At 44.6% G+C, this 24,928-nt stretch overlaps 1 protein-coding gene across 2 annotated transcripts in view; it reads left to right on the top strand.

Moving 5' to 3' along the window:
* The window catches only part of RPTOR (regulatory associated protein of MTOR complex 1), a 297,707-nt gene that overhangs the window by 206,900 nt on the left and 65,879 nt on the right, over positions 1–24,928 (top strand). Inside the window, exons 14-20 of one of the 2 annotated variants that reach the window (XM_065415690.1) lie at positions 5,323–5,397; positions 6,546–6,611; positions 7,261–7,452; positions 8,767–8,907; positions 16,318–16,435; positions 17,702–17,842; positions 18,332–18,490. In XM_065415690.1, the coding sequence (XP_065271762.1) occupies positions 5,323–5,397; positions 6,546–6,611; positions 7,261–7,452; positions 8,767–8,907; positions 16,318–16,435; positions 17,702–17,842; positions 18,332–18,490 (892 nt within the window). The remainder of the gene's footprint in view (positions 1–5,322; positions 5,398–6,545; positions 6,612–7,260; positions 7,453–8,766; positions 8,908–16,317; positions 16,436–17,701; positions 17,843–18,331; positions 18,491–24,928) is intronic. The other variant, XM_065415691.1, reaches the window with a different exon arrangement.

Genomic DNA, 24,928 nt, shown 5'->3' with positions numbered 1-24,928 from the left:
GACCGGTACAATACATAATCCGGATATTGTAGAATCAACTTAATTAGCACGCACCACAATGGAAACAAACATGCCAGTGAAGGGGGGTTTGTCCTGCTTATCAGAGGAAATACTCACTGATTTCATGAACTGTTTTAAAAATAAGGCTAGAATCATCCTTCCAGCCTGGACTGGGCAGAGACTTGCCTAAATACGCTTGATGAGACATCTTTGGCTTATTAAGATGATCAAAAGACTGTGTAATGATTATGCCCACAATAAATATTAAAATCCCTGTAACTTTATAGGACTTTTATCTTCCCCCCCACACCCCCATTTTCACCCTCATCTTTCTAAGAATAAAAATGAAAAATATGTAGTGCAAGACCAATATCTGCAGGATCCAGAAATGAAAGGGACAAAAGGGGTAGGGGTAATGTAGCTCTTAGTCGATAGATACAGCAGTGTGTTGTGTAGTATTTTGGCTGTGAAGAGCACTCTCCTATGTGAATGTAGTGCTTTCAGGGATAGCTATTTTATAAGATTTATGATGGAAATGACAACTGCAGGGGTATGCCCTGAGAATGTAAGTGAAAGTATTCTCAGATGCTGAAGACAGTCATGAAAGGCTGTTTTTCATTGTGTTGACTGAAGGATTAATTAGACTGCACTGAATCACTACTGCTACAGTGTTAGAGTACAGCAGGAGTGTGTATGCGTGAGTTGGCAAGCCATGAGAATATTCTCATATTGGCCACATTTCTAACTGGAACTGTTTTCTTACAAGGGCGGGTGTTACATCGACCATCCAGGCAAAAGCCCTGGCTCCTATTTTCAAACACTTTCCCAGAGAAGCTTCCTCCAGGGTGGATTGATTTAAATCACCAATTTCAGTGATGATTTAAATCAGAAAACAGTAAACTTGGATTGAAATAATACATTTTAATCTAGTTTTTTATTTGTACTTTTTAGTGATTTTTCGTAAAGAAAGGTTGATTCTCGTTAGTTGGAAATTCTTAAAACATGTTGATTTTCAACTAAAATGTAGCCTAAATATGGCACCTCTTTTGCTAAAGTGCATATACTCTATCTGTACATATTTATTTAAGCAATTATAAAGCTTAATATACAGTTTTACATTCTTTATGATAGAAAATGGTAAATGATGCATTTCTTATTTACTAGGTGGTTAATTTTTTGCTCATGATTTTTGTCAAGCTGTATTTGGCTGGAATTTGGAATTCAGTTAAAATGCACAAAAACAGCATTTTAACATTTTTATTAGTTAAATATAACTACCTTAAGTGTGCTGGGTACATAAGCAAGACAAAGTTTATCAAAACATGTTTTCCATTTAAAACTATCTGTAGTTGGTGTATTGAACTGATTGATTCTGGTCACCATGTCTTTCACAATTTTAGAACTAGTAGATCTCATCCTCTCACATCTAATTTTTATTCATAGATTGGTAGAGGAAAACAAGCTTTACTGCTTTTTCAACTCCCAGTCAGTTTCTCAACTTTGAACCAGTTATTGAACTGATCTAATTGAATAAACTGAAATGAAGACAATAGTCTCTCTGCACCTGCAGAGGAGACTACTGCTGTCAAAAGCTGGTTTAGCCCTTCAACAAACTGTGGCTACAGGTTCTTAGCAATGACTTCCACCAGTTCAGTGGTATGACTTACTTGAAGATTTTAGCAGCAAAGGTGCTGCTTTAATATTATTTTTTAGTTTAATTTAAATTATTCAATAGATTATAGTAAGTTTATACTTTAATATGGGTTTTTAGAATTTGAAAATTTATTTTAAATTGCTTTATTTTAAAAAGAAAAAAATTTACTTCAAAATTTTAAAAATCTGATTTTTTTTTATTATTATTATTTATATTATCTATTTTTATCCAACCTGCTTTCTCCTGGTTCTAATTTGATCAACACTGTTTCCTTCATCTAGTTTTGCATGTATGTGCATCCTTCTTCACTTTCAGGAAATTATTACATTGACATGAGCAGCCAGAGTTAAACTAATTCCTTAATCATGTTTGTTTTTGCTAGTGGGGTGTAGTTACCTGAGACTCTTTTCCTGCCTCTAGTTCCTCTCAGTGTTTTCTGCCTTGTGCTCTGGAGAGCAGACTCTGCTGTTAATTTTTTATCGTAGATTTGGTTTTCTCCCTCCATGCATGAGCAGTGAAACAATAGAAGTAGCCTGAGTGAAAACAGGCAAAGGTGAATGTGGGGGTGTGCTGCTCTCTTGCCTTTGTGTATGTGTAATATACCATGTCTTTGATTAGAAGATGCCCTCAATTAGTAACTACCCGGTTTAGGAGTTGTACCTTTGTCATGCAAGTTGCAGGAAAAAGCAATCAGATGTAATAGAAGTGTTGTCTTCTAAGCAAAAATATATGTGTATTGTGAGTGTTCTTAAAAACTTTTTAGTGTCTGAATATATTTGCTTTAATCCTGTATATATGCAGACATTTGCAGTGAGGTATTCAGAGATGACTCTAGCTATCCAGGGCTGAGTTTTGTTGGAGTGTTTCCAGCCAATCTACCTACTGTGCTACACAGCGTACGTAACTATATGGCATGCTGCAGTATATGAATAGCAAGGAAACTGGTGTTAGAGTCCTTGGAAAGGAGGTCAGGCCAAGAGTTTGCCCTATGTTAAACTGGTATAATTTGTTGGGCAGTATCCTCCAAATCTTAAATATCTCACTTAAAAAATCCACACTACAGTCAGTGAGAAAATTAACCAAAAAAAAATTGCTCTTCTGATGGAACCTCCAGACTGTCAAGGACACCCAAGTTACCCAGCAAAGTATAACTCTGTTGGGATCGTCGACACTACAACCACTAACTCTGTAGAAAACAGGGAAGTACTAGGTATGGTTGTGTTAATTTAATCTCTACTTAAAACAATGCAGCAAGAATTCAGGGCCCATAAAATCGGAAGAGACAACATTAGAAAAAAAACTTTAAGTTTCTAAGAGTTTAAAGACAGTGGAGAGTAACAGTGTGAGATTTTCGAAGGGATGGGCTTTGACCCTTTAAATGGCATATTTAACTGCCAGCTAAATGTTCTTTGCTAGCAGGATTTGTGAGGAGCAGTGGCATCTTGTGGTCAGTACAAATGCTCCAGATAGGTATTCCCCAGGGATAATTTTACATGGCTACACATTTTTTGTGCTCTAGTCCTTCCCCTATCATTGGAAATCTTTTTATTGTATGCAAGTGCTAACCTTTCCCATCTACCCTACAGCACGTTTTGTTCATGTGCCTTTATTATTCACAAGTACAAGATGTGAAGTAGGGAGATGTTATTGACACTGAATATTAATATTGTTCTCAGGCACTGCATAGAGAACATATTAGCAAAGTGTATGTTTAAAGCTATTCTGGAGTTACATGATCTGCTTTTCCTCCTTCTGGCCTCAGATGATTGGCTGGTGCTGGCAGCACGTTGGGATGCAGTGAAAGACGGGCAGTCTTTTCTTAGCTGGCATCTGTTTGCCTGCACACTGGTTTGAGACGACTTTGTTTTTCTAAGGGGCAAAGATACGAAGAAAGCTAAAAATGTTGGGAAGAAGGAAACCAGCTCTCCTTTTTCACAGTGTTACCAGCAAAATCCAGGCACACCTATGGTAGCTGCAAATTGACATTTTCATTCCCTCTCTTCGTTAGTCTGCTGCAAACCGCATCTTTTGTTGCTTCAGTAATGAAATATTCTCTTGCATCTTTGTCTTTCCAGCCCCCTCCTTTCAACAATTAGTTTTCCTCCATAGTCCTCCATTCCTGATTAAAAATACATGACGCTGTCTCTGGCATGAAACATACAGCAGAATCGCAGACACAGGGGGAGTTAAAAGCAAAGTCAGGTTTTCCACCCAAAATTGTCACTTTAGTGCTATGTATTCTTGTACTCTGACCTTAATATGTCATACCTGGAGCCTGAGATATCATGCTAGCAAAAAGGGAACCCTGAGAAGAAGATCCTGGTGATGATTATCAGTATTTGAATCCAGGCTGCCTGCTTCTCCTGTAATACTGTTCCTAGGATCCCTGATTTCTGCATATTGTGCTGGTGAGAAAGATGGTGGGGTTCATCTGCCAAGCATTTTTTGTCACATGTCCAGAGAGCACGTTACAACATGATAGTGTCCTGTCCAGACTGTGGCATAGTTTGGTCTTGCCCATGTAGATGAGAGTAAATCATGTTACCAAACTGTGTTCCAGCCCCAGGTCAAGGATGGAATAGGCCAAGAAGAATGGACAGTCCCCCACCCCTCAGAGATCATCTCTCAATCAGAGTGGAAACTCATTGATACAGGTCACTGTAGGGGAAACATGCAGTGTGCTGAGTGGGAACTTCAGTCTCCAGGATTGTCAGTCCTTGCACCTTTCAGGAGCAGTACCTTCACCTGAACAATATAGTTCCTTGTGGGCATTTATTCACAATTCCAAGCCACCAAACAGGATGTCATTATGAACAGTCTTTGCTCATTAGAAATAGAGGATGGGAAAATCAGAGATTACTGGTTAAGATTTGGTGTGTTTGGGAAGAGATGTGTAGAGAGAGCTTGCAGAACATCTGCATGTGATATGTTTGCCAGTCAGGAACACTAAAAACAGACAGAAAACTAACACACCAGTCTGGGTAGGTAGTTTGTGAAGATGATGTGCTTTGAGATGATGAGCTGATCAATGTCTGGGAACCTCTAGGCATTTGTCCAGGACTTAGACTGGCCATGCAGATGAATATTTAGCTTTATGTGTAGGGGGTGATGCGTAGAAGTTACCAAAACATCTGATCTGCAGAGAGAAATTCAGCTCTTGTTCTTCCCTGGCTGGGACAGCAGCCATCAGCAAACCAGGTGGAGAATTAGATAAGAGACTTTTGAAATATGTAATTTTGTTTTGGTTTTGGTTTTGTAAATGTCAGAAATCTGATTCATCAAATTCCTCTTGTTTTCCCTTTAGTGGTTCGTAACTACCATGGTGAAGGTATGCCATGGAACAAAGGGGGGTCGAATGCTGCCTCTCTCTCTAGGGTACTCTGAAGAACCAGAGGGCAACTTTGCAGTTTGTATTCCTTTCGGATGCCAACATGCAGTGGAACCATTTGCTTTAAATAACACAAGGCCCTGGTCACCTCTTCATACCCAAGAGTGTTTGGCTGCAGTCCTGACAGGGAAATTTGCTCTTACTTTTGTTTCTTAAATGAAAATTGGGATTGAGAAAAATGATTAAGACATGAAATATTCATAAATCATTGGAGGCAACAAGAAGTTATCTCCAAGTTATTGTACTCATTGTTTTTCCTTCTCCCTGTCTCGTTTTTCAGTCATGCCAAGCCGACCTTGTGAAGGACAACGGTCACAAATATTTCCTTTCCGTCTTGGCAGATCCCTACATGCCAGTAAGGACAAATAGTCTTTTTCAGACTTATTTAAAACTTGCTTAGGTCCTCTTTGCTTTTATGCTGCTGTTATGATGTGGTTGGTGCTATTGGTGGGGACAGCATCATGTCACTCCCAGTGACACCAACTGCCCTGTTGAGGAATGGCACGGATGGGCTGCCTAGTTAGCCACAGGGGAAATTGATAATATAGAGCCCCATCAGAAGCACTTACAGACCAAATAAGTTTGCAAAGCCAATTCGTTAAAAGGATTTAGACTTAGATTATTTTACCTTTCTTGATATTCATTCATTTCATCTGCTCTGAAATGGGAACTGTGGGTGCTCTGATAAATGGACTGAAGTGCTATCTAATTTCATGGTACCTTCTGTAACTACCTTTACTGGTATTCTGTTTAGTATCATCCTACAACAGGATAGCCCTCTAGCAGTATACATTAGGGACTCTCCCCCCCCCCCCCCAGTTTCTCTAGTGATAAAAGCACACAGCTGTCACAAACATGAACTAAATAGGGCACTGGCCTTTTCTGCACTAATGCTTTTTAAATCCTGAACGTAAATGAAAAATGCAATGGAATACAGAATAGTTCCCAGTCACTCAACCAAATGTAAAATATAATGGGATTGCTGCAAATTATTTCTTTTAAATGGTCTGTTTATTTCACTTAAAAATGAAGCATGAAGTGGCCGTGTTGCCAGCTGATGACATAACCAAGTCAGGCATTTCAGAGCTGCAGCTAGACATGTGGGATAGCAGGTCATTTCTATCTTTTAAGCTGTGAAAGTATTCTAGAAATCCTTGGGTCTCTGGCTGCCCTCCTTTCTACCTGTCAGGCTGTTTTCTGTTAGAATTCGGATTAAAATCACAGCCTCTCAATAGAGCCACAGCCAAGCAGGCCAGCCATGCTTCCTGTTCTCAGAGGAAGGAGGGGGGCAAGTTTCATGGCCTGTTCCAGCCACTTGTCATTAAGCAACTCCAGAACCCAATTGTAAGTTTTAGATTCTCGAATTGTCACCGTTTCAGGAGATTCACATCAAACAAGTCCAGAAGGCCAGGATGGTCTCTCTTCTTTCAAACAGTGCAGCATATGGTTGTTCTCTGTCCTGTTTAAAGATAAAAATTAGTTGTGGGTTGTTTTGTTTTTAAGGCTGAACACAGGACTATGACTGCTTTCATTTTGGCTGTGATCGTCAACAGCTACAATACAGGGCAGGTGAGTCCCAACGTCTTGATCTTTACAATGCTTCTCCTGAGCCCGTCTCTGTGCTGTGACTTTGCTTTGATGTGTCACCAACTGACGTGCATCAGCGCTTACTACAGAACTGGGAAGTTGCAGAGAGAGGGTGTGGGACGAGGCTACAGAGGGAGTATGTGCACAGCCCCTGGAAATACGGGTTAAGGACACACGTCGCTGAACCGCATATTCTGTAGGCAGTACACTGACATATTATTAAAGGAATCCTGCATGGTTCTCGTCAGCTGCAAGCATGGTGGCCGTGATGTGGGTCTTGGGAAGGGGTTTAAAGCCAGGAAAGTGGTATGAGCCATAAATCATGGGGCTCTGACAGGTGCAAGGAGTCTTGCCAATGAGGAAAAAAGCAAGTTTCCTGCATTCAGGAAGCATTTGTGACATTAACAGTTGCTTGGCTGGCTGTAAGAGCACACAGCTGACCTCCCCAGACTCCTCCTAGAGCACTTGTGCAAAGCATCTCCAATAAAATTTTGCAACAAAACTAGTATCTAACCACGGAATAATTCTGTTCTCTACATTGCGTCTGTCCCCTCTCTCAAAATCATTTTGTTGTTTACTGGTGAGAGGGGAAGCTGCCTGTCTAAATGAATTGCACTGAACTATGTTTTAGGAAGCCTGCCTTCAAGGAAACTTGATTGCCATCTGCCTGGAGCAGTTAAATGATCCGCATCCTCTACTGCGCCAGTGGGTGGCGATTTGTTTAGGACGTATCTGGCAGAATTTTGACTCAGCAAGGTGGTGTGGCGTGAGAGACAGTGCCCACGAGAAGCTCTACAGTCTCCTCTCAGACCCCATCCCAGAGGTAAGTGTAGACGTATATACCAGTGGGGCTGGAGCCGTTTGGAGTGCGGGCTACAAAACAATTTAAAAATCAGGATCTTCAAGAAATCTCATGAATTGATAGGTGTCTGGTTAAAAAAAAATAGCTTTCCATTATTTCTGCCGGAAAGGTGCTTAAGCCACGCAAGATCTGGATCAGGAAAAGCAGAATAAATGCAAAGGATTATATAATCCATGAAAGAGGGTTTTCAGTGTGATGACTTTAAATCCGGGGTTTATACAAGCTCCACATTTGTTTGCTCACTCCTGTGTCAGAAGCCCTTCAAAACTGTGTTACCACAACTCACTGTATTTTGACAAGGTCTCTCTCCGTTTTGTCTAAATCTGAGAACTGTTCTCAGCCTGGTGGATGAAAAAATGCGATTTTAATGGAATGCGTGTTTCACCTTTATGAAAATACTGTCCGAGAAAGAAGAGAATCTTGTGCCAACTAACACTGTGATTGACAGACCCTATGAGACCCCAGTGAAATTATATTCCAACTGGGAGAAGGAAGCTTGGAGATACAAGGCAATATCAATGTGCAGTTATTAAAGTTTAGATTTTCTTCTTTTAGTGATTTAACACTTCCCAATCTGGGCACCCACAGCCTCCTTTCCTTTTTCCCAGGTTTTTCCCCACCTGCAGATAATTGTCATGCAAAGGATCAGATGAAGTGTCCTCAAGGCCATCAACTTATCTTGTCAATCAACCAGATCAGATCCTTGCTGAGTTATGAGGCACATGCTCCGGAGGCTGATTATGCTGCCTCCACAGCATTCCCAATCTCTGCCAAGGCAGAGAATCAAGGACCACACTTGATCCCAAACCCTGGGCCTGGGTGGGGTGTGGCTGACCCTTTTTCCATTTTTAAGTCATCTGCTCCCTTTCCATGTTCCCATATCAGATAGCTGAAGGCTTTAGAGATCTCTAGTGTAAAGGGGCCCTAGGGCCCTCAATGACCATTCCTTAGTCACCTTTATGCTATTAAGCAGAAGGTTCTTGACAGTGCCCATTGAAAAATCACCAAAGGGAAAAGCCACCTGACGTTCCAGGGAATAATGCACACTTCTGCACACATGAGTATTTAGAATTGCACCAGGATAAAACTTGGCAGTGCCCCTATATCTGTTTGTCTTTCTGGTCTTCGGGCTTCTGTCCAGCTGCTGCCATTTACCCAACACAGTAGCCTGGCTTTGGAGAGATCCGAGTTGGCAGAATAAAAGATTACGCCGGGAAGTTCAAGGCCAGGACCAGGTAGGAAAGCAATGGTGATTTTTTATTTTGTCTCTCACAGGTTCGCTGTGCTGCAGTCTTTGCACTGGGCACATTTGTGGGCAACTCGGCTGAGCGGACCGATCACTCCACCACCATTGATCACAACGTGGCCATGATGCTGGCACAGCTCATCAACGACGGGAGCCCCGTGGTTAGAAAGGTACAGCAGGAGGGACATAAGGAAGCGAGGAGGATTAATGCTGGTGGCCTTCACAATAATGCTAAGAAGGGTTAATTGTGTGTGTTGCTGGGGAAGCAGACTCTTTGTACAGTGGATTTCTTCCTAGGCATTCATAGATTTGATTCATCTGGAAGCATTTGTTCAAGCTCTCTGTCCTTTCGCAGCTGGTATAGATGCCTACTTCCTGCCCAGGGACAACACACAAACATGGTTATCCTCAGTGAAAAGAGCACCGTAAAGTGATAGCTGCTGGCCAGGGCTGTAACCAGGGCTGGGCGAGCGGACAGCCGCCCATGGCGCAAAGCCACGAGAGTGGAAAAACGATGAAAAAAAATGGTAGGGGGCACAAATATGCTTGCTTCCCTGGGTGCTAAAATGCCTAGTTACGGCTCTGCTACTTGCCTGGGGAATTTGTTTAGCCCAGAGGTGAGCAAACTACAGCCCATGGGCCACATCCGGCCCGTGAGACCGTCCTGCCCGGCCCCTGAGCTCCTGGCCCGGGAGGCTAGCTCCCGGCCCCTCCCCTGCTGTCCCCCCGCAGCCTCAGCTCACTTGCTCCGCCGCCGGCTTAATGCTCTGGGCGGCAGGGCTGTGAGCTCCTGGGGCAGCGCAGCTGCAGAGCCCAGCCTGACCCGGTCTCTGTGCTGCGTGGTGGCGGCAGCAGCGTGGCCCGACTCCAGCCGGGCAGTGCGGCTGTCGTGCCGCCAGTCACCAGTGCTCCAGGCAGTGTAGTAAGGGGGTAGAGAGCAGGGGGGGTTGCATCGAGGGAAGGGGAGTTCGGGGTGGTGGTCAGGGGGCGGGGGTGTGTATAGGGAGCGGGGTGGTCGGGGGGGGGAATAGGGGGTTGAATGGGGGCAGAAGTTCCAGGGGGGCAGTCAGGAAGGAGGGAGGGTTGGATGGGGTGGCAGGGGGCAGTCAGGGGACAGAGAGTGGGGGTGTGTGGATGGGGCAGGTGTTCCAGGGGGGGCATCAGGGAAAAGGGAGGGTTGGATTGGGCAGGAGTCCCGGGGTGGGAGCATATAGGAGGTGGGGGCCAGGCCACGACCCCCTCCCCTAACCGGCCCTCCATACAATTTACGAAACCCAATGCGACCCTCAGGCCAAAAAGTTTGCCCACCCCTGGTTTAGCCTGTTGACTACTATGATTGCACGCTCAAAGCTGTAGAAATACGATAGCTTTGCAGAATCATTTTTCTATAGTTGGCCTTTTAAGTGAGGAAGCACAGGGTTCCCCGTGGGTTTTAGGATCAGGTGGGGGAAGACCAAGAAATGGTCAAGTTGACCCACCAACAGTAAAATACATTTGCTGTTTAAAAACATCTGTCATTTTTTCTGTAAGCTTTTCACAGAGTAACTTTTAATGGGAGAGTGGAGCTTGGGGGGTTAGAATGGGAGAGGGTGAAAAATATGCAGCTGCCACCTTCTTTAGGAAACCCTGTGGGGCAGTGTTGTGATTGGCCATTGTTAGTGGAGCAGGAGTTTCTATCAGGAGTCATTTCAGCAGGCTGGTGTGCTTTCTCATCTGCACTGGAGTTGTCCCTTGGTTTTATAGCTCATACTCAAATCCCCCATGCGCACATACCCTCAAAAACAAAATTGCCTGGGTCAGTTGGACTCGCCTCTCTCATTTGTAATGGAATCTTTGCATTGTGAAATTGATGACACAGTGTACTTGCTCTCTTGGTCCCAGATGACCTCTTCTCGTTGGTTTTCCCTTGTTTTAATCTCTTGCCCTCAGAAAAACTGCTGAGAAGAGTTTCCTTTAGCATACGTGAGACTCTGGCAGCAAAAGCTGCTTCATCTACAAATGGATACCACCGTCCCAATGGAGCGGCATCGATTTCTCCAAATCTCTTAATTAAAAATTCCTTTAAATAATGGAGAGTTCAGTCTTCTGCTGACTATTTGTATTTCTCTCTCCTATCCCTGCTTGCAGTGTTAAGAAACAAGCTACGAAAGGGTTATTGCCCAGATCCTAATGAGGAGCTTGGCTGCCCAATGGCTTCCTGCAAATGGTTGTGTTATAGCTATTCGTGTGCTTCTGCTGGTGGTACGGACTCTCTGTGCGTCATGGGTTTCGGAATGCCAAGGCCTTTTGTGTCGATGATTTTCTGGTTTCATTTCCTGTGAGGTTTATGTAAATGTCAGTCTCTCTTTGCTTTATGCTGCCGGCATGCAGAATATAGTTGAATCTCAGAGTTACAAACTGACCAGTCAACCACACACCTCATTTGGAATCAAAAGTACGCAATCAGGCAGCAGCCGAGACAAAAAAACAAAACAAAAAACAAATACAGTTCAGTACTGTGTTAAACGTAAACTACTAAAAATATAAAGGGAAAGCAGCATTTTTCTTCTGCATAATAAAGTTTCAAAGCTGTATTAAGTCAATGTTCAGATGTAAACTTTTGAAAGAACAACCCTAACATTTTGTTCAGAGTTACGAACAACTTCCATTGCCGAGGTGTTTGTAATTCTGAGGTGCCACTGTAAGGTTGTGCTGCTTTCCATAGTCTGCAGACAATAAAGTTAAACAGGCATGGAGAGCATGATTTGGAACACTGAGTAACCACAGGGGTGCTGGCCATTGACAGCTCACTAGATCATAGGCACACGCCTCTGGGAGCGCTTCAGCATTCGGCGTTCCAGGGCTGTCACAATGAAACACTAATGCCATTTGCCATCTGCCCTGAACGTCAGGAAATTCCATTTCCAATGCTCCGGCTCTGCGGCGTCTCAAGAATGGATTTTAATAGGCATGGCATTTCATTTGCTGTACAGCATGAGGAATCCCCTGGAAACAGAAATGTACATGGTACATAAACCATATTGTATAACATAATAACCAAATCATAAAAAAGGCCATATATTAAACCAGGCTAATTCAGACCACAGTATATTTGCTGTTTAGCAATGCACCATGAGACCAGTTCACCTACCCCTTCCCTGAAGCCAATGCCTGAACCAGGAATAAATCTGTCAGAGGTTAGTGAACTCATTTGTATGCTGGCTCTTTGAGTTTGAAATCAATGCCGGAATGGGGGCAGGGAAAGAAGAGTATGCACTTTGGTGTCTTTATCCAGAATCCTGACTCTTGAGATTTCTGTCTGATTTTGTGACTTCCTCTAGAAACAAGAGCTGTGTTCTGTCCGGGTAATGCTCTGCTGTTTGTTACTGTTTTGATAGCAAAGTTTTACATTACAGGACTTTGGGTTTTAAATTAAATATTAAATATTAATTTGTTACTGGAAGCATAAAGTGTATGGCAGCCCTATGGGAGGAAGAAGGGAGGGGCTGGGAGTGCAGTGGAGAGAACATGACAGCTCCATTCAGTAAAGAGACCTTGTTGCTTTCAAAAACCACAAGGAGGAATAATATAGTCTGATTGAGCAGTAATTCCTTAGTCTCTTGAAGTTCACGTGTTCTGACCCTCCATTATACAACAAAAGCAGGTTAACTGCTTGCTGGGCGTCTAGATTGTTCCAGGCAGAACCCACCTGCCAGACACTGCCAAATTGTTCCTGGCAGGATTCACTTGCCAGCAGCTGCTCAATCATTCCAGACATATCCAAACTTCCTGTTTATTTAGCTGGAATATTAGTTGCACAACAGGGGCTGTGTTGAGCAAGCAATGAGAGGTTAATTCTGTGGCCTTATTCCACCAACATCTTATGCTTCAGTTTATTCATTGGTGTAACTGTTTTTCAGTGTGCACAGTCTTTGGAATACGTAGCTCTCTCTTTTGGAGATTTAGGCTGCAAACTGGTGTGTTGGCAAGAGACCACAACTCTCCAGCCAGTCAGTTGGTCTGTCTGTCTGGTGTTTCTAAGGGGCCTAACACCACAATACCTAAGAGAGGGTCTAAGTTTTGGTGTCCACTTCCCCTCCTCCTCTCTAGGGCTCCCATGTTGCAGCAATTGAGCCAGAGAGAATTAAGCGGGGTCCCTTATCAGACCCGCAGCGTCACCCCTACATTAGCCAGCGTGGGTCCTAGTAGATTAATATAAGCCTTGTTTTCTCGCCTGCCAAGTTTAGGACTCAAGTTCCAATGTTCTTCATGGTGACAGCTCACCAATGGCCGTGGCAGCCTATTGGTGTCTCTCTAGCTGAGTTTAGAGTGAGGGTAGCACAGGCAGCAGGAATCCAGCTCCTTACAGCAAGTCACATGTTAACAAATAGTGGTTTGGCCTTTGCCACGAAGAGCAAGAGTCCTGCTCCTTCGCGCAGTTCGTTATTTCACTCCAAGAAACATGTGCCTCTCGTGGGCAGGATGGCAGCTTGTACGTGAGAGGAGGGAGCTGTGTACAAGACTCCAGTTCTATTCTTTCTGTGACAGTACATCAGTTTGACAATATCAGGCTGAATCAAAGAGTAGGGGAGCCTGGCCAGGAATAAAAGACCTTTTTGTTATGAAGAATTCATTTTGAAACTAAGCACTCTGGCTTTCTTCAGATCTTTGCACTGAAGTGAAGGAAAAATCAATGCTTCTCCAAACCAAGTATAAAAAAGTGCCCTTATCCCCACTCGAGGTGACAGATGGACATTAATTTTGTCAGAGAGCTGGCTTCACAGGAGCTTTATTCTGCCTTATTTTTAAATGATAAAAAGATGCTCACAGAAGAGAGGCTATTCCCCACCATGTTAGCTCAGAGTAGAGGAAATTTGCTAACTCTGCCATCTTTGCCATTGGTTTGTTGGGTTGGGCAGGGGGAGGGAGAGTTAAGAGGGGATTTTGTATATTCTTACTACTGTAGAGAGAGATGTGCATGCTGGATCTGTCAATAAGCCTCCTGTATCAGCATAGGTCAGGTTCTACACATCACTGTCTAGCGGTTCAGCAAGGCCACTCCATTCTCGTTAGCAGGCTGAGGACTGAAATATACAAGATTCCTGATTGTAAAAGCATTACGAGAACAGATTCTTGTATAGCTCCATACCCTGCCTGTTTTTGAGGTCTGAGCTACCTCAAAGAAAGTAAAGACCCTGAGTCTTGTTGGCGAGTGACCTAACTGAAAAGCTGCATTGTTTTGAGGGGTTTTTTTCTCCTTGTGGGAGCCTTTGATGTGGGGAGCAGGAAAATGTAAGCGGATCAGAAGAACAATCGAAAAACCCTGGATTTTATTTATTTCTTTGTATGCAGGCTTATTTGGGGTCTGTCAATCTAGCATTGCTTTAAATGTAAGATAATGCACTCTTCTGCTCAGAGTTCAGCATGGCTTTGCTCTAACAGCAAGCTCTCGCTAGAAGGATGCCATCTGCGTTACTTATAGGACTTTCTGTTGCATTCATCACCAGAGAGGATTAGCACCTCTGAAATACAGCGTCTGTCTACGCTGCAGTTCAAGCCCGTGCCTGAGCCCTGGCTTGAGCCTAACCCCCCTTGCGTCCTCTCCATCCCAACAATCTGCAATCCACTCTATTGAAAACGGAAGCCACCCCAACTTTGCAAACGGCAGCAGCAGGTCCGCATTAACCCATTCTGTTCTGATCACCAATCTGCAAGCACACGGTCAGAGAGCCTCCTGGGTTTGCAGTGGAGACCAAAGCAATCAAGCCTTTTGCAAAGCAAGCTGCTTCCCGGTAACATGCAGGGCAGGCAGGCAGGTTTTCCCACAGTGCATCATGGTCCTAGGACTAGAGCAGGGCAGGGGGTTGGGGGAGAGCTAGGGGACTCTGGGTTATGGCTACTTTGACTTGGGTCTGCACACTGCAGTGTGAACGCCAGAGCCCTAGGTTCGAGCACGGGTTAGAAGAGTCTTAACATAGGGTTAAAATACAATGTAGACACTCAAGCCTAGGGTTCCCTAACACAGGTCAGCTAACTCAAGTCCCACTAACCCTGGGCTTATGTTGCAGTGTAGACATACCCACAGAGGGACACAGAGCCATCCCCTTGCTTTTCATGGGAGAGGAGCATCTGAGTAGAGATTTGTGCCCTTCAAAAAGCATATTTTGTCCTCTGTGGTAGTTTCTATTGGAAAAGGCAGTTGTAGAATATGCTCTGGATGAACTAAGCAAGTTATAGCTGCCATGTCCTCCTTCCAGTGATAGTCCCTCTGTATATTCCCCATGTTGGGTACACATGTGCGTGAGTCTGGAAATTCTTCAAAGCAGTGTCCATTGGCCCACACATGCGCCGTAGCTCTCCTGGTGCTCCTGACCGAGGGTATAAGAGGAAGTGCGGGTCGACACCTCTCCAGTTCCTTCTTAGCAACGCATGGCCTGAGTCGGAATTGTATCCTCCTTCACTTGGTTGCATAACGTATAAAAAAATGTTCCTCCCCAGGGGGTGTCACAGCTCACTCCACGTGAGCATAAGCTGCCTCCACGGCATCCCTATCAGACGTTCTGCTGAAGGACATCTGCAGAGTGGCCCCCTGGAGTTCTATCCATACATCAGCGACGCACTACGCTCTAGTTCGTGTCTTGGCTGAGGATGCAGCAGTGGGATCAGCAGTATTGCAAGCGTCTTTGCAACCAGCTTCCTTGCACCCAACTCCAGGCTGAGCACTGCTTGCCAATCATCCACGTGTGGAATACACACAGGGACCATCCCTTGAAGAAGTGGAGGTTACTTACTCTAACTGGAGTTTCTTCAAGATGTGTGGTCCCTATCTGTATTCCACCACCCACCCTTCGTCCCCTCTGTGCTGGATCCTGTTGGATTTGTGGTAAGAAAGGGAACTAGAGAGGCGTCGACCCACACTGCCTCGTACACCCTCGGTTGGGAGCACAAGGAGCACTGCTGCGCATGTATGGGCCAACAGATGCTGCTTTAAAGAATTTCCAGACTCGGGCATGTGGCACACGTGCATATCCGTATGTGGAATACTGATAGGGACCGCACAGCTGGAAGAACCTCTAGTTCAATAAGTAACCTCCTCTTTAATAAATTGCAGTTTGACAAACTATAGTAGAATTTGTACAAACTCTGGTGGTCTCATTGGCACTCCCCTGGTGCATGCAAGCCTAATTTACTCTCGTGTCTTTGTTAAAAGCCCTTTTACTTTGCTTGAAGCACAGCACAGGAATTCTAAATCAGAGCTTGTTCCCTCTGACTCTTCTTTGAATTTTTGCTGAAGTTCTGTTCCAGGCAGACAATGGTCCATCTGACTGATGCACTTTATTTCTAATGGCAAATTCCTTGTCAGGCAGTAGTTTCTGCCTAAAGCAGGCTGTTTTTCCTGACAGGAGAGAATCCCTGCATTTTCAGCGAACCCTCTGCTTTGATTGTTGGGTATCCTTTCTTCTATATTGTGAATTATTCTGGAATGGCCTATTGATAGGTTGTTCCCCCTCTTTCAGTGATGTCTGTTCCTTGCAGCCAGTTGTTTGTTTCTGACACACACAGTAATCAAAGGTCTGTTTCTCTCTGTTTTCTATCCCCAGGAGCTGGTGGTGGCTTTGAGTCACCTAGTGGTTCAGTATGAGAGCAATTTCTGCACTGTTGCCTTGCAATTTATGGAAGAAGAGAAGAATTATCCTCTGCCCTCTCCAGCTACCACAGGTACATCCTTTTGTCCGCTCATGGCCAGGGGCAGTTTTGATCCTTATAGAGCTTGGGAGCCTTAGCTGAGGAATTTGATTGCATGACCAACAGGCACCAGTTCTAGTGATGCTGTGGGCAACTCTCACACCTTTTTGGCACTGTAATGCATTTTACTGCAGAACTGCATCTCAGGGAGATTTCCCTCTGAAAAGACTTAGGCCTGGTCTACACTGGTGGGGGGAATCGATCTAAGGGTGATCCTGCTCCTCGGTGCTTGATGTGCTGTTTTTTCCCATCCCTTTCTTCCTTGTGTATTTTGCTTCATTTGAGGAACTGAAGGTTCTAGAGAAATTGTTGCTGGCCCTTCATTTTTTAGAAATTAAATAAATTGGAACTCACCAAGAATAACAGAACTGTTGCGATAGGAACTTGCAGAAGAGAAGATGAACTATTTCTGCAATGAGTAATTAATCACCTCTTCGTCTGAAGTAGTGAATCATATTAGAGAATTAGTTTCCCCCCATTTGTCCTTTTTGCTGCAGAAAATAATCATCCCTTATAGTTCCATAGCACTTTTCATCATCCAGAAGGATGCCAAAGTACTTTCTAAGTGGGATATTCAGGAAGCACCGCTCCCATCGCTGGGGTGGAATGGGACAGCTGTTCTGCAGCAGTAACATTACGTATGTGCTGTTAGGAATGGGAATGAAGCATGACTTTTCCAGTTGAAATTGCAGGTAGTCAGGGCATGAAGTGAAATTTGGCCAGGAAAACCAGGATTAAATAACCCTTTATTATGAAAAATGTTCCCAGATTGTTTATGAGCAGAAGCGATCAGCAATTCAGACTTAAGGAGCTAGAAGATGTCCCCTCCAGCACCGTGTTTGGGCATTAGTTCGGTATTGGCTTGGAGGGAAGAATAACCAAAACCACCACCTGTAGCACCCTGTTTTTCTTATTGTCTTTCGTTCAGGGACTGACAAGGCTTGGCCCTGCTTAGCTTATGGGATATGTAAGGACTATAGACCCAGAAACATGGAGTTAATGTCTTTGTCCTTTGTATGAGCAGAGAGGATTGGGGCAGAGGGAGTAAAGATACCAGCCCTTTATCATCATTTGCTCTTTGTTTAAGGACAGCTGGCAGTGACTGAGCACCCTTCTTATCAGTAGTTGGTTTTAAATTGTTTTAAACATTTGCACTGATCACACTACATTGCTGTGGGAAGGCTGCTCCCCGGTCTCTCTTGTGATGGTGTGTACAATGGCTAAACTTTGTCCCCACAGAGTGTGGGAGTTTGACGCCAGTGCGAGATGGTCCGTGTACTCCGAGACTTCGTTCCGTCAGCTCCTATGGGAACATCCGAGCAGTCACCACGGCTAGGAACCTGAACAAGTCTCTGCAGAACCTCAGCTTAAATGAAGAATGTAAGATGGCTTTCAAGATTCTTTCATTTTTCCTTACCTTTTGTCTCACGTGAGACTTTTTTTTATTTTGTCCCTTTGCCAGTTCTTCCCTGCTATGAAATCTCATGTGGAAGCATCTCGAGCTGACTAAGTGGTATCGCACGGTATCTAGCTGCCAGCCCCAAGGGGAGATATGGGCAACCCTTAACCCTAACAGGCTAAAATTCTCTGTTCAATAGTATTGACTTTATAAGCTACTGGAGACCAACCAGGGCACCTTCTGATGCACGTAGTTTTCACCAGCTTGAGTCACTACTGAAGCCTTGATGCTTACCCTCTAATTAAATATTCACTGTTCAGAAAGAGGGCTTGGTGGATTTGCTTTACCAGAGGAATTTCTCTTCACTTGTTGAATGTCACAGGGTTCATAACAATCAGCTGATGCTTGAGCAAAAATTGTTCTTTTGGTAGTATTTGTGTTTCAGTGTCATCCCACTTCCCTTTTGGCAGCTGGAAGCTCTGTTGCGTTTTCTCCTGGGAATCTCAGCACCAGCAGCAGTGCTAGCAGCACCTTGGGCAGCCCTGAGAATGAAGAGTATATCCTGTCATTTGAGACCATCGACAAGATGAGAAGAGTTAGCTCCTACTCCTCCTTGAATTCACTGATCGGTGAGTAGGGCTCTTCCACCTTCCTCTGCTATTTCCTGCTTTCTTTACCCTCCTCTGATTTTGGCTCTAGATAGGTCTCGTTGTAACAGCAAGGGTTCTCCTTATGGGTACATGCCATCATGCTATCTGAGTGGGGTTGTATGACGAAATGAGAAAGGGAGTTAACCTGAAGATCTTGGGAGGTAGGGCAGGGAATGGGATGTAGCAATGACATAGCCGCATTTCTGTGGTCATAACCCTATCTTGTGTTACAGAGGGTAGGATTCCTGCTAAGAACCTGAGCATGGAAAGGGTAGCATCTACTGGAATCTTACAGCCCCTGCAGCTTCATGGGCTAGGAAATGGATAGAAAGGCCCTTCATTCCATGAACCTGATTGCTGGGCTCAATGGCATGGACTTCTACCCTCAGTTGCTTTTCATGTAAGCTGGGTTTAGTCTGCTACATAGCACAGTCTTCAAACCTTGTTAGTCGCTGAGGAAGCCTTACCCAATTGATTTTTCATCTAAGTGCATTATTAAATGGGGGGTGAGAAGGAAGAAACCCTGGCTTTGTCCTAATTAGTTGGCAAGGCAGCTCGGCATTTCACAGAAATGAGCTCTGAGCAGAGAGTATCATAGGTGATCACTTCACTTCCATTACCGCCCCAACTACATCCTCCTGGAGAAAGTGGGAGAACGCCAGCTGCAGCATCTGGTGATCTGCAGAGCACCAAAGCTAAACAGTCCTGTTCTGCCCTGGAGCCTCAGCCCTCTTGGTAATATACCAAATGCTGCAGAGTTGAGATGTTGGTGCCTATAGCGAAGGAGGAAGGGAAATGGACTTGCATTTCCACCGCACATGGTTGATTTGCATGTTGGATGTAGTCTGGCATTTCTTGTATAGAACTGAACTGGAAGTTCTGCACTAAACAAGTTCATTTCTTTGATTATTTTTCTGATGGCTTTTTTAGGCATGTCCGATAGCTACAGCAGCATTTTTCTTTAGCTGATCTTCTTTTCAAACTGGTGTGGTAAGAGCACAGCCAGCTAACATGCAAGGGTCCCAGCGTGTGGAACGGACGCTTGCTCCATGGGCTGGAGAAAGTGCACATCAGAGAAATGATGGGGGAGGCTCATAATCTTCCATTATGGTCAGTTGTGTGGGCCCACGATCTTCTCCTAGCTTTAAAAAATCCCTATCTACCATTGTCATATGGAGGAGTAATAACCTGTAGCAAATTGGTGAATGAAAACCCTACACACCACACTCCAGTACTAGAAATATTCTGGGATCCTGCTACCAGACAGATCAGTTGGCATCTATTGTAGACCATTAATGAATGACTGGAGGTTCCCCAGGCCCTTGAGACAGTTTAAAATGAATCTTGTCCCATCCTAATAAAGTGTCGTTAGACTCTTGAACAATCCAGTCACGTGACGTAACAGGTAATGACCCTGGTCTGTGCACAACAGGATCACTACAATGCTGCTGTCCCTGTGGCAGGTTAAAACCTTAGCTCCCTTCCCTTGCCTCCTCTCTGACCTGGATTCTCCTGCCTATCCTTCCACTGGAAATAGCTGCGGCCTGCTTGATGGTTTGTTTGTGTCTCAGAAGAGCTTTACAGCACACTTGAGAAAGAGTCTAGAAATGAGCTGGAGATGAGCGAGGGAAACTTAAGAAAACAAAAAGCGGCACTCCAAAGCCTCCCTCATTCATATTCAATCAGGAAGAGCTCATATCCAGCTGTAAACGACATAGCTTATAGAAGTGTTTAAAATTCATAACTTACACGGAATCCCATTACCTTCAGCATTTGCCTGTTTAAAGCTGGAGTTTTTTTCATTTCTGCTAAAGAATTGCAGTCTCCCAACCTGCTCTGTGCTAGGTCCCAAGGGAAATATTTTTTCAGAATTTCATCAATTCTGCCCACCGTGTTCGGGTGACCCGTTGCCAGGCAGCAGGCCAGGGGTTGAGTTGTCCCTGTAGTGTCCCTCTTTGAACTGACAAGGCCAGCTGGGACGATTGTTAATTCAGATGGAATGTATGGGCCCAAGAGTCAAAGGTGTTAACATGACCCCGTCACTGTCCAGTATTAAATAGGGTTAAACAAGGTTCGGGGGTTGGTATACAAAGACCTGAGCCTGCTTAGTACCATGGCGAACACGTTATTAAAAATCCTTTTAACCTTTTATTAAAGATTCAGAAAAGAAGCAAAAACAGTTAGAGAAATTGAAATGTAGAGTACGAAGTAAGCCTTTCACTTTGCCAACATCCCTTGTTCCCTTTCCCTTTAAATGTAGAGTCTCTAAAGGAAAAAGGCCATTGTTTGATACTCTCTTAGTAGGTATTAAGCATGGTAATAACTGTCTTTTTGGGGCAAGGAGAAGTTAGTTGAGATGGGCAGAAGCTGGTGGTGTTGCTGATGTTCCTAGAAGACAGCACAAGACAAACATACATAAGAGGGAAGAGAAAAGAACAGCAAAGACAGAAAATCTGTCTCTTGTGTTGATTTTGCCTTGCAGCCTCACTGCTGGAGAAACACAGGCATGGCAGATGGATTAGCCATTCCAAGCCCTGGCAAACTTGTACCAGTGTCGAGCTGTTCAGGGCATTGTTTTTTTCTGCCTCTCTGGACATAGACTTACAGCAGTGTTATAGTCTTGGCCAGCTAACCCAGACACTTACTAAACAGAAGGCAAAAGGAGAGGGATAGGAACGAAAACAAATAAGGTGGGGAAGGAAGAGAACACACAAAGGGGGTGTGTGTGACAATGTCTCTCAACCCAGGTGATAGTCAGGATTTAGTCGGAGCCCGTGGAGATGACAGTGTCATCTGAGACCCTCTCTCTGGCCTGGTCTTATATGGACTTCATTCAGGATCAGGATGAAGAAGGTTCAGGGTCCCAGGAGATGGTGGGGGTGACAGCCATGATGGAGAAATTTGCACCCCCCCCCTTCCTCCTCTCTTATCTTTGTCAGCTAGCATTTGCATCTGTTCGTCTGTATTTTTTCCCCAAAAGTCTTTTTTATGGACCCCAAAAAGGATAGATGGGTGGAATAGCCTATCCCCTCATTATTTTATTCACCAACTAGGGCTAATTTCTGATACACCAGCTTTAGTCCATTAATTTCTGATCTCACACTTCTCTTGTTTACTAGGCATGATCTTAACACAGTCCTTGAGTTAAATTAGTAGACCTTTTCATTTAGACTAATTCAGTCTTTGTCTCTCTTTTCTCCCTTTTCCCATCAACGTTTGCTGTTAGAGGTTATTATGACACTTTAGAAACTTTCACTCACTTCTCACAGTTGAGTTTACAATGCGGGTCAATTTGTAGGCCCAGTTATTACAACATCACCATCCTCTTTCTTTTTTGAGCCCCCTTTAAAGGCAGCCAATTGTGTCCATCTTCCTTCTGGGTTATTTCCTTAAATCCTTAATCTGCAACAAAGAATGGACACCATGTGCAGCTCAGAGGGGTGGGTATAAACTAAGGAAGAGCCTTGCTTGGCATCTGCCCTGTCTGAGGAATCACCTGGCATTGCTCTTCAGTGCCTGCCCCTCTGGCTGGTGGGAGGAGCAATGGGGACTTGTTTTATAGCTGTGGCCATGCCAGGTGTTCGAGAAAGGGGAAGAAATGAAAAAGGATTTTTTGGAGGAACAGGTCAAATCCATTTTAAAAAAACCGCAGCCCCTAATGTTAAGAAATACAGATCATTCTTGCCTAAAGTTTAACTTTCTGTCCTCTACATTCTTCAGACACACATCCAGCTCTGATTCATTAGCATTCAGGGGCTTCTTTCTCAATTGCAGTATGTTTTATTAAAGAGTCCTCATTCGCACCCCGTGCCATTTTGCTACAAGGTGCTTGGCATTGAAATTTTCCTCTTATTTTGCTTCAAATATCTCGGAGGGGCAATCCAGGAAAGAGGAGCGAGTCTTTGAGCTGTGCGTGTACAGTTCACAAGATTAGCTGGGTTCTGGCAGGTGACTGTCCCTTGGGTAGTTTTGGGCAGAAGAGTCATCTGTTTCTGGCCTTCCATTGCCCTTAAGCTGGCAGCAGGAAGAATTTTTGGTTACAATAGCTGGTTTGGGGCGGAGGCTAAACCTATTGCAGCCCTTTCCACAGCCAGATCCTCCAGCCATTAATCTTGCCTCTTTAAATAGAAAAGGGGAGAAATTAGACATTGGCTTTGGGTGCCATGAGACTGATAACTTTTTTTTCCTACCCAAATGCTATGATTAAAGCCCCTCATTAGCTGCGTCTCATGGTGAAGTGGAGATCATTGCTTGAAAGATAATGCCAAACGCATTCATCAAAGAGGAAAGGAGAAACTTGGAGCAATAAAATGCTGGAGATGGATTTCGTTTTCCAGTAGGAGAGTTATAAGATTTAATTTGGATGTGGAGGGGAGACTATGCCATGTCATTCAGAACCCCTCCTAAAGGACTGGCTTAGAGCAACAGTTACAGTCAGAGGTGATTGTGATCAGACTGGGAGGGGAAGAGGGGAGGCAGACCATAGGCAAATGGGAGAGTGAGGGGACAGAGTGGGGCAGATTTGGGGAGTGAGAGCACTGACAATGGACTTAAATTTGCAATTAGACAATTGATTTAAAATCTTGTAAGTGCACATTTACAGTGATGAGTAATTAGCTGACAGCAATGACCATATTGTTAGTAAGTATAAAATAGTAAACTAAGATACTGACTATATTATATGAAAACTAAATGCCACCCATAGGCTTAAGCACTATTGCACTTGTTTATGCAATAAATATGCTGTAGTGTGTTCCATAGCATGCCATACGCTCCGTAAAGAATATGGAAAAGCCTGGTGAGATGGGCTGGTGGGGAATGCCAGGACACAGGTGTAAGTGAGGAACTAGTGGGACAGTGGGGAATGCCAGGACGGGTGGGGAATGCTGGAATGCATGGAGCATGGGCAGCACATTTTTTTTCCAGCTGTTGAAACTGAGTTGTCTTGGCCACAACCATGCACCCGATTGAATGTGTAAGGGAGACGGGGAGTGGGTTAGTGGTGGTGGATTCTGAAGGTCCCTTTGTACACTGTGTGCATAACTACCTCGATCCTGAGGGCACGAACCTTTTTCCTCAAGTCTCTTCTGGGATTAGCGAAGCATCAGAAAGCCCATGCTCTGCTGTGTGGGTCGCTCTTGGGGAGGAACTTTAAATTAGCTTTCCCTATGGTGCAGACTGCACTGCATAGAGCAGTGGGGAAAACCTGGGCTTGGCAGCCGTCCTGAGCCACTTCTCCCCTACGTCACTGGGACTAGCCCATTGAGCGTTTTTCTGCATTGCCGTGTCTTTTGGGAAGGCGTTTATAATCGATTCTATCACCAGCTTCATCTTAGAGCAGCTTTAGCCTTGGGAACTACTGCTCCTCTGCACTCTGAGAGTAGGAGCACAGCATTCAGAGGGGCCAGAGAGGCTGGAATGGGGAGGTATCCTCAGGATACTCTAGGTATAAGGTTAGGATTCGGTCATGGGTATTTTTAGTAAAAGTCAGGGACAGGTCACAGGCAATAAACAAACATTCACGGAAGCTCACAACCTGTGCCTGACTTTTACTAAAAATACCCTGGGGGTGGCGGGACAGAGTGCTGCCGGGGCTTGCAGCTGCTCCAGCCCCCTGCTGCTCCTGCAGTAGGGGCTTACCACTGACCCAACCCCAGCCGCTGCTCCGGTGGCCAGAGACCGCTGCCCTGGCGGGCCCTACGGCTGGCCGCCGGTCAGCTGTTTGGTGGCTCTGGGGCTGGCTGCCGGTCAGCCATTCCAGCAGCTGCTGCTCCAGCAGCGCCTGGGCTGACAACTGCTCCAGCCCTGCCCCAGAAGAAGTCATGGAGGTCCCGGAAAGTCATGGAATCCGTGACTTCTGTGACAGACTCGTAGCCTTACCTATGAATAGACCAAGGGTTCCGTCTATAAGCTGTGTGATCTCTGCAAGAAATGTTAATTCTCCAACTGCTGCCATGCAGTGTTTTGTCCCTAAGGAGTTGGGCTGCCACTCACACCTACTGAAGTAGAGTTCACAGAGCCATCAGAATTTTAGATCTTTTCTCTATCCGAATCTAGGTCTCACAGGATCTTATGTTTTACTCATGGGAAGAGAAGAGGGAGGTGGGGGATAAATTACAATGCAGAGGTGGGATGAACAGTGACGAGAATTATGTATCAGAATCCCCATATACCCCTCACTGTTCAGTCTGAAATAGTTCAGCTATATGTGTCTGTCCAAAACTTGTTTTTCACTTCAGGAAGAACATGCAAAAACAAATCAGAGCTGTTGTCTCCAATCGAAAATGCACAGATGCTGAGGTTTTGGTCAATTTGTGGGGTGTGGACTACATCTCATTTTGGAGCTCCAGGTTTAGAATCACTGCAGTATTTAAAAGAGGCAAAAAACCTGATAAAGCCAAACCAAGGGAAGAGATT

Source organism: Emys orbicularis, chromosome 13 (genome assembly GCF_028017835.1).
Source record: "Emys orbicularis isolate rEmyOrb1 chromosome 13, rEmyOrb1.hap1, whole genome shotgun sequence".
Classification (NCBI taxonomy): Eukaryota; Metazoa; Chordata; order Testudines; family Emydidae; genus Emys; species Emys orbicularis.
Note: the sequence above shows the minus strand (reverse complement) of the source record. Positions and strands in the feature narration are given on the sequence as shown.